This window comes from Coffea arabica, chromosome 3e, assembly GCF_036785885.1.
Source record: "Coffea arabica cultivar ET-39 chromosome 3e, Coffea Arabica ET-39 HiFi, whole genome shotgun sequence".
Lineage (NCBI taxonomy): Eukaryota > Viridiplantae > Streptophyta > Magnoliopsida > Gentianales > Rubiaceae > Coffea > Coffea arabica.
Window position 1 is genome coordinate 45,069,202 of NC_092315.1, and position 9,974 is coordinate 45,079,175.

The 9,974-nt window shown below is 36.1% G+C and overlaps 1 protein-coding gene and 1 non-coding gene across 3 annotated transcripts; both read right to left on the reverse strand.

The window, feature by feature from the left end:
• Positions 1–1,876: 1,876 nt before the first annotated feature.
• Positions 1,877–2,012, reverse strand: LOC113738284 (small nucleolar RNA snoR86). The gene has a single exon (XR_003460071.1). It is a non-coding gene; the product is annotated as a small nucleolar RNA snoR86 (small nucleolar RNA).
• Positions 2,013–5,206: 3,194 nt separating this feature from the next.
• Positions 5,207–7,904, reverse strand: LOC113736894 (shewanella-like protein phosphatase 2). Of its 2 annotated transcripts, none has more exons than XM_027264090.2 (2): positions 7,767–7,904; positions 5,207–6,865 (listed from the first exon to the last, which is right to left on the reverse strand). In XM_027264090.2, the coding sequence occupies exon 2, from the start codon at positions 6,676–6,678 to the stop codon at positions 5,392–5,394; it is 1,287 nt and encodes a 428-aa protein (XP_027119891.1). In that variant the 5' UTR covers positions 6,679–6,865; positions 7,767–7,904; the 3' UTR covers positions 5,207–5,391. The 2 variants fall into 2 exon arrangements, with proteins under 2 accessions (XP_027119891.1, XP_027119892.1); XM_027264091.2 differs by having other exon boundaries at positions 7,762–7,899.
• Positions 7,905–9,974: the final 2,070 nt, after the last annotated feature.

Genomic DNA, 9,974 nt, shown 5'->3' on the forward strand with positions numbered 1-9,974 from the left:
GTGATTTTGATATTTTCCACTTTCAGGATGGAAAGAAATTTGTTTTTTGAGGTTTCAAACCCTCCATATACTTGCTTGAGTTGGAGCTAATCAATTTATTTGAGCTGATAATGCTTGACTTTATTCAATACAGATAAAAACTCAAATTTTGATCATGCAAACTCATGAATAGTTTGAATGGCTTTCATTTATCTATAGCCCTACTTGCTACTAGTGCACCTAAATTTAAAGACATTAATATGATGTGAAAACTATATCGACAACGAGTCACTTCGATAAAAGTTTCTCCAAACGCAATGCTGTCACCTTCAAGCGGAAAGAACAGACATGTGCATCATTAAATTTGGCAAAATGACAAATCGTATGTTGAATGGGGTCAATATTGAGATTTTAATGTAAAACGTTTAAGATGTTCCCTTTGCGACATGGAAAATGGCACTTTCTTTTTCGGACATAAATTGACTCACTTGATAAGGATAAAACTATTTTATCACAAAAAATCATATGTTCGAATCCCTTTTTTATAGATGTGAGAATTGAATTGGTGAGCAATCTGTAAGAATCTTTATAAAAAAAACTTATGATTTCAAGAGCACGTTGTGACTTGCTACAATAATCAAAATCGAATCCACTTAAGCTTTTGAAAAACAAGGAGGAACCAGTGAGTCTTCATATAGATAATTTAATCATTTATAACTTTTTTTCCTTGTGTTGGTTTATCTTTGGTAATGGAAATGCCATCTACAATCCAAATTCTCAACCAAATGAAAATTTGGTATTTAGGTGTATGAATAGCGATAGATATATAATAGAAGAATATGGAGTATAATTTTCAAGGCTACAAGTTACCATATAGAGGACGGGTGCCATAGAGACAATTCTTGACCAAAGAATTTGGTTAAATGTCATATTGTTTGAGGCTATTTTTTGAAGACTCTTTTCTACACAGGTTGAGAGTCAATCCATCAACTTTTACAAGCCACTGTAAACAGATATGAAGATTGAATGGTTTTGATTTCCAGTTTATAACTGTTGAAGCACATGGAGTAGATTTAAATGCCAAGAGGCTATATATCCATTTGTAGCAAGAGCAACGACTATTGACATTAGCCCATTGCTAAAGCAACTTTGCTAAAATCCCCATTGAAGGCGATGCCCTTAATGTTATACAATCCCTCAAACAGCAGATTCATTTCAGAAGAAATAGTAACAAAATGAGACGAGAGGTAGGAATGAAAATGGTAAATGCAGTGATTTACACCTAAGATTTACTAGGAATCCAGAGATTTGCTAGCAGTAATTTCCCTTTTCTAGGTGGCTGGTGAATCGAGAAAAATCCACAAGACTAGTAGAAACAATTTATCATTGAATCATGATATAAATTGGATAACATTCGTAGTTTTTTTTTCCCTATATTTTCAGGATCATTAAAGAAAAGGAACAGAACCCAATATTCAATTTGAATTGCAAGTAATTATCAAGTATTCAATTTCAATTGCAAATGATTTTAAGCCAGTATTGAATTTGATTTAAAATTTGTTCTTCATAGTTACACGTGGCTTAATACCTATCCTTTCTTTTCGTTCATCATTTTTGGTTTCTAATGTTATTTCCCCAACGAAATTAGTTTACATATGCATTCATCAATTCCCAAAATACCAAAAAAACCAAATTAAAAAAAAAAAACGAAAAAACAAAACACCATAACCGGTATACATTATTTAGAATCTTAAAAAAAAAAACCAAGAAATTCTTATCCTAAAAAGCAAGAAATCGGTAAAAGTAAACCCGTTTTCTTTAATTAAAAAAAAAAACTTTTAAAGGCATATTGTTTATTTGCATATTAACAAAGAGATGGGGGGAAAAGCGTTTTAGCAATGTAGCGACTTGTTCGAGGCCGTAATCAAAACGGGAACCGAATATCTGAAAGGCACGGAGAATCGCTGTAACGATTTCTATCGCCAACCTTCAATGCAAGAGAATCGTCATCGTAAAAATTGACGCCCTTGCTCTGCAAATTGGCTTAAAATCTTTTTTCCCCAATTTCTCCCACAACAAAATTAATTTAAGGAAATAAAGAGAAAAAGAGAAACAAAGAACAAATTAGTTTGAGAAAGAAAGAAAGAAAAAAAAATGAAGGAAAATAGAGCAACAAGAAAGCGGCTGAACGGATGAAGCTTGGAAGAAGAAGACCTGGAAATCAGAAATGCGATTTGAGCTTAATTTATAGGAAAAACAAACTGATTGAAATCAAACCCTAGCCCAGTGTGGACAGACAAAAATAGCCCTATACTGGAGAAGGTGGGCTGCTGGGGTGGAGAAGGTCCATTACATTCATTTTGTGGCCCAAAAGTTAGGGTTAAGCTTGCTGGTTGCCATTTTAAATTATGGGCCTTTAGAGTCTAGTACAAATTTCTTTGATTGGTTGGGCTTGAGAGCTGGTGGTGCAATTGCGGATTTGAATTAATGGGATTTTTACTTAGAAAAAAGAAATGCTTTTGTGTCTCCACTCTCCAGTTAGCTCTTTGTTACTATCATAACCCCCATAATTTTTAGGATATGACCAGCAAAAAGGAGCATAAGAGGGGTTGGAAAGATCATCATCAACGGTTAATGGCTAAGATTGGCTTAAAAGTTGTTTTTGAAAAACGGTTTTGCTGCAAAAAAAAAAAGTGACTACTTTTCTATATTTAGTGGTTAATGTAATAGGCGTGACATTGGATAACGGAAGGCGCGGGACAAAAAAGAAAGTATTTGTAACAATTGTAGATAAATAATAAGGATTAAGTTTTTATTCACTATCAGTGTAGTGAAATTTTTACGCTAACAGGTGTACATGTATGCCACTTATACAAAAAAGTAAATTTCAAATTTGAAATTAGATTACGCGACGTGTATCTATACTAGCTCATGTATACATTGACTGTGCATACAAAATTATTGAAATATTAATCGTGCACAATATTTGCTTTAGAAACCCTTTTTTTTTTTTTTGTCTTTGGAGTTGTTGGGGGGGGGGGGTGGTGGATTTTTTTTTTTAAAAAAAAACTCTCCATTGAAATATATGCGGCTAAATTTTTAAGTTGTAAAGTATGTGTTGACATCTTTCACCCAAAATAACTCAATACACTGCTCCTTTCATTGTCGTCTTAAATTTTTGATACAATTTCTTATGTGAATTATGTCATACCGGATGATATATTTTTTTTAGGGAATATATCGCAAGGTATGATGCATTTGATATGTATAACATGCTTCAAAAATTAAATTGGCGTAAGTGGAAACTGAAAGAACACGATGTGTAATAGAATATTAGCGATTAAAAATACGACATGTAAAAACTTGTGTTTGTGCTAGTTTCATGCACTATTTCTACTTCTACTCTAACCTAACCTATTTAGGGGAGAATCCAACTAGATCAAAAGGAGTTAAAAGGAGTGGTTCCAACGTTTAAACCAAAGGGATACACTATTTCACACCCCTTTGAGATATAAATGGACTCATAAAAAAGCTAGGTTGAGAGGTGAACCATGGTATTTTTAGGGGTTGCATTCATGTCTAGTTCGCCTAAGTGTGTCCAAGATTCGTGACTTGCATTCCATGGTTTTTATTCATATAAAGAACTTGCTTAAAATCATATGATTGCTTCAAAGCCCTCCGGGAGCCCTCCGGGACTTGGTCTGGTGGTTGAGGTTGCTGAAGATGGAGCCTTAGGTCCCTAGTTCGAATCTTGCTGCCAGCAAGTTGTGGAGGGTAGAGGGGAATACTCTACTGGGTCTACTCCTTACGGGTCACCCCTAAAAAAAATAAAAATATGATTGCTTCAAAGTTGGAAAATTGGAAACAACTTTGCAGTGATCGTAATCATGCCTTTTAATGTGATCAAATTCAGTAACTCAGTTTCTGATTCAACAGCTGAAATGACCTAAACTTCATAGTCACACCCTGTTAGTATAAATAATCGCCCCAAATTAAACCAAATAAATCACAACCTAAAAGCCAATACAAATAAATTAACATGCCTAAGCTTGCTTTCTTGCCTATCCTTTTGTTCCCAGTCTCAAGTAAGCCTTACCTCTTCATCATGTCAAAATTGCAAAATTTCTAGCATTGCTTAGAGTCTCCTACCTCTGTGTGTGTGTGTGTGTGTGTGTGTGTGTGTGTGTGTGTGTGTGTATATATATATATATATATATATATATATTTTGCGCAGTTTACCAATTTCCAGAGGGAATAGGGGCAGGAGAAACGCTGCAGCCAAGTACATTAGCCTCCAGGAAACTGCTTAAAAGTAGGAAGAATTTAACCAAAAGCATTTGCATGATCACAAATTATAACTTTTGTCCTGAAAAATTAGTTGGTCCCAATCCAAGAGGTGATGGAGCTCTTCCTTGCGGTAGCTCCTGTGTTCATAACCCTAGAGATTGTAAGGGTGATTGTGCATGTATTTTTCCTATTTACGTCTGTCTGGGAAAATGTTGTGGTGATTCTTTAGCTTCTCTCTGATGAAATCAGAAGCTCAACTCATCATGCTAATGCTTCACAGTTATTACTAGCGTACCTTGGAAAGGCTTTACATACATACACATATATTGGTGTAGATTCAATATGAGATATATGAGATATAACTATATTGATAAAAAATGGGTAGCAGTTCGACTACTAAATCCCGTACACACTAACAGATTGTGGCACAAGATATCCAGCAAAACCATATCCTTTTTAATGGTACTCATAAAAGGATCCTGATGGCAGAATGGAGAGAATAGTCAGCCTGCACAAAACTCTGAAATATCTCTAAAAATTCTCAACTACATTAACCAGAAGTAATCGTCTTGAATATTGTAATCAACATATTGTTAGCTTAGTCTAGCTGCCAACAATTGCTTGTTAGTTCATTGGCTTGAATCAGGAATGCTATAATGAGTTTGTCATCAAACTCAAGAACTCTGCATTCTCTCTTTGAAATAAGTAAAAGGAACCCAATAGAGCATACATATTGCAGCATGAAAAAGCCATTTAAGCTAGATACATCAAAACACACACGAAAAAGGGACATGTTGGAAGTAAATTATGTTAGTCATACAAGTTGTAAATCAAAAGAAAAGCATGAAGTGCATCAAAAAATTCATTAATAGCTTTATGACAATAAGGGAAAACATGAAAGGCAAGATATGAAAAAAGACAGAAGAATGCTGGACAGAGATTCAGACAGTAACGGTGGATAATTATGATTTCGTGAATAAACTTAGCTTGATGCTAATAAACTGTGAATAAGATTTTTAACAACTGTACAATCACAGGTGATCTACAAATAAATTTAGTAAATATCAATATTTGGTTTCCAAGTTCGAACAAATGCATTTGCTTAGAGTTTCTTGAAATCAAGAATTAAGCATGCACCTCAACTTGCTTCTGCCCTTGTTTAGGGATTACGGATCCAAGTTCATCTTGTAGATTAGCACCCAAAGTCTCATTCTTTCTCTGATACAAAGGATTTGACGTCAAGATCGTGATCTGAGAATTTTCATTAATCTGCAATACCTCAGCCAATCCATTGCCGCATCCCTTTGACATACCCACATCTATCCTGATCGCTCTGTTACTACAAGCTCCATTAATGCCACCTTGCTGAATAGTATGCCCCATAATCATCCTCTTCGCCCCAGGAATTGTGTTCAGAACATATTCAAGAGTTGAACAATCACAATGTTTCCCCACCTTATGGGAGTACTTCCTTGTCCAAACAATGGAATCCTTGCCCTTAACTAACTCCCTAGCAACATTGTCCCTCACCCCAAGAATCCAATCCCTCACATGCTCATTCACCTTCTCCAACCCATACTCTACATGATTAGGCAAAAGCCCTCCATGTGCAAAAACAGAATCGCCTACCACTACAATTGTCTGGTTTCTTGACAAAAACCTCTCCGCAATTGGTCCCTCTGGCCTTAATGCAGCTATACGTGCTCTAATACCACGCAGAAGCTCCGGCTTAACATGAGAAAACTCATGAGGGATTCCGTCAAAAGGGTCCTCTGTGGGGCCACCAAACCCCTCACACAACTTCTTCATGTCATTCCCGACACAGTACCACATAGCCCAATCCTTGAACTCTTCCAAACCCTCTTTAGTTGCAAAACGGAAATCCCCATCAATGTTCATAATTTCGTGATTCCCATTCATAGTAATAATGGTTCCCCCATCCTTGACTGCTTCTCTTCTCAGTTTCTCAAACAAGTACATTATCTTCAGTTCATCACCACCACGATCCAAGATGTCACCAACTTGTACCACAGTGCTGGAGCCACCACACCAGCGATCCTCACCATTAACAAGGCCTGCAAGGCGGAGAGCTTGCTTGGCCTTTGAAAGGTCACCATGGAGATCGCCAATGGCTATGAGCCGAGTAGGAGCCGGGAAGATGGTTTGCAATGTGGTTGAAACTTTGGGGTCAACACTATTGGAATTAAAATCAGGATTGCTTTTGGGGTCAACACTATTGGAATTAAAATAAGGATTGCTTTTTGGTTCTGGATTCAGGCCCTGAGGTAACAGGAAGAGCCCACCGCTCACAGAAAAGTCAACGAAAGTGTCCACGAAAGAGGAGAGCAGAAAAGGGAGGTTTTGGCATGTGATATTGCTTGGGGATGTTTCTAGTTGCTTCATCTCCACCATGTTGGATAAGTTGTGTAAGTCGTAGTACACAACTTAATGGATTTGGAAGTAGGGGCCAGTGTTGCTCTTGGCTACTTTATACGTTTCTCAATTCTAATCAACCTTCCTTTTCAAATATAAATTGATCAAGCATGCCTGAAGAAATTCCTAAGCCTACTCACAGTTACATTACCTCGTAACTTCATCCCTGCTTAAACAAATTTTCAAGAAATGATATCGTAATCAAAACAAACTGGCTGAGGCCTTACAGTAATTTACATTACAAGCATGAGAATTTATAGATGTGTAAGACATATTTCGTGAATAAAACAAAACCAGTTATTAGGCACAACTTAAAACATGCTTCAATGGTTAATGATTGTTGTCATTTGCCTTAAAACATGAGTTCAATTCCCACCTATCCCATTCTACCTTCACACATCCCTCTTCAGTTACTGCAACCAACTTCTCAGACAGCGTTCTCCAAAACTTCTCAGAAGGCACACTAGTTACTCACCATTCATTTCCACTTCTATTAATAGCCGTAGCATGGCATTTTCCATACTGTATTCTCCATTGTTGAAATCAGCAATATCACATATTCTGACGCAATTACTCTGCGAAAATTTGTTATTGGCACTCCCATACACATTGAAAACACTCTCCCTAGACTTTTTAACCACGTGAATCAGACAATAAAACCCCTATGCTTCATTGCATTAACACACTTCCTCGTTGTAAACTTGTAATTAAACTCAATAACACCGGCACTTTTTTCTTCTTTCCTTTTTACCTGAATAGAACACTAATCTCAAACCTTTCCACTTCATTAATCAAATTCACTTATCTCTCTAATAATTCCCATGATGGCTTAAAATTGACTCATGACATCATATACTATAATCAAAAACAAAATGGATCTAAATCACAAAAGGATTAAAAGATTATTAAGCCCAATTAAACGCAATTAACAAAACGATATGAAAAGGGGTAATTTCTTGAAATTCAAAGAATTGAAACGAAACCCACAAAAATCCTTTCATCATTCGGAAAATTATAGAGCAGGGATAATCCATTTCAGAAGTATATTAGAGAGAGAAGTACCTTACCTCCTCAGGTTAGGAGAATTTGCATCTGGAACGATGATCGATGAAGGCCGAGCTTTCCAGTTCAGGAGAAGAAGAGAAGACAGACTTGACCTTCAGTCTTTAGGGAATAATCTGTGGAAGATGAGGCAAGTTACTTTACGGGGACTCTTTAAACTTAAATCTCGTAACGGTGGTTGTACCTTTTGCATAAAGATTTGTACCATGAGGGGAAAGTACAAGAATAGTCAAAGCTGTTTCCCAAAGAAGTTTTTGGCTAAATTTAGGGTTAATTCCACTTTGTCCCCCCAAACTTTGGACGATTATCCACTTAAGTCCCTAAACTTCAAAATGGGACACTTAAGTCCCTAAACTTATAAATACCTCCCACTTAAGTCCCTGAACTTATAAATAGGGACACTTTAATCCCTAAACCCTCATAAAATGGGACACTTCGACCACCAACGGCATTCATGATTTGTTAACAATTTTCCTTAAGTGGGAGGTATTTATAAATTTAGGGACTTAAGTGTCCCATTTTGAAGTTTAGGGACTTAAGTGGGTAATCGTCCAAAGTTTGGGGGGACAAAGTGGAATTAACCCCTAAATTTAACTTCTACAAATTTTTAACCATTTTAACCAGAATAATCTTAAAAAAAAATTTTCAAAAATTTTAAACTACACACTTTGAAACACACAAAACACAAAAAAAAAAAAAAAAAAATTTCCTTCTTCCTTTCTCCTTCCACCTCAATACACCACCACCTCCGCCGCCGGCTGACGCCCCCCCTTTTTTTTCCCTTTCTTTCTCCCCACCAACACCGGCAACCTCTTTTGGTGTTGGCCACCTCTTTCTTTTTTTATCCATTCTCTCCTCCTCCCCTCCTCCTCTGCCCGATCTAGTCGCCCGTTTAATGTAATATGTACTTTCCTGCTGATCAATAAAAAAATTTGGTAATGGATTTTCAGTTGAAATCCTTTGCTATTTGGAATTTTCATGGTAATGGGATATCAGTTAAGATTCCTTGCAGTCTGGAAAAATTCCTGGTAGATGTCATTTTTTTGATACAACAAAGTTATTTTTTGTTGCAACTCATTGTCAGAAAGGAGAAAGTGTGCTTTATTGTTGTCATATTTTGGCACATTTAAATGATCATGTTTTATCACGAGGCTTTCCCGTAGAGAAAGTACATAGTGACGAACTACTCAAATGAAATTTGTATAAAAATATTTCCTGCTACTATTATTGTTATTTTAACTTTACACTATTAGACACAGGCTCATGCAATTTGAAGGGGACTAGGTGCGGAAAATTTATACGGATCAAACCAAGAGTTTTCATTCAAGAAATTTTTTGTGGTTTGACAATCAACCTTGAACATTGATTTCAAGAATTCACATTGAGGGTAGATTCTACAGAGGAAAGAATGAAAATCCTTTTAAAATTTCTGCAAAACTCAGACCTTACCTGTAACGTATCCAGGTAAGGAAAATTTTCTCCTCGCCTGATCATATATTGCAGTGTAATATATTTCCTGAATTTCTTGAAAATTGTGACGATCGAATAGCAATTCTTTTTCTGTTGAAATCTGACATTATAGGGTAATTCTTTTTTCAAAAACAGATTAGAATGAATTATTGACCAGGTATAGAATAAGTTATCCTCCTGGCTAAGGTTTACCATAATTAAGGGCTCCAAAAAACTGCAGTGAAATCTTGAGTCTGATTAAGGTTGTATCCCATGGTAACTAATTAGCCCAATAGTGAAAAGGGGATTGGGCATGTTTGTCATGTTTGGTTCCAATTAGGGGTGCAAACGAGTCGAGTCGAATTTTGGTTTAATCGAGCCGAACCTCCAGTTAATTTTATGAAGCTCGAACTCGAACTCGAACTCGATGAACTCAAAATGTCAAGTTCGAACTCGAGTTTAAAAAATAAAAAAAAATAATTTTTTAATAAATAATAAAATATTAGGGATATATACATAATTTTACTATTAAAATAAAAAATAAAAAATAAATATATATATATAATCGAGCTCGCGAGTCCAACGAGTTTAATGTTTTTGAACTCGAGCTCGAACTCGACTTAATTAGTTCGAGTTCGATATTGACCGAACTCGAGTCAAACTCATACTCGAGCCGCTCGCGAGTCACGAGCAGCTCGATTCGTGAACACCCTTGTTTCAATCATTCTTCCTCCTACAACTGAGAAGGTGTTACAAATAAAAGC

Coding starts and splice junctions, on each gene's coding strand:
- LOC113736894 (XM_027264090.2), bottom strand. CDS start 6,678: ATGGTGGAGATGAAGCAACTAGAAACATCCCCAAGCAATATCACATGC.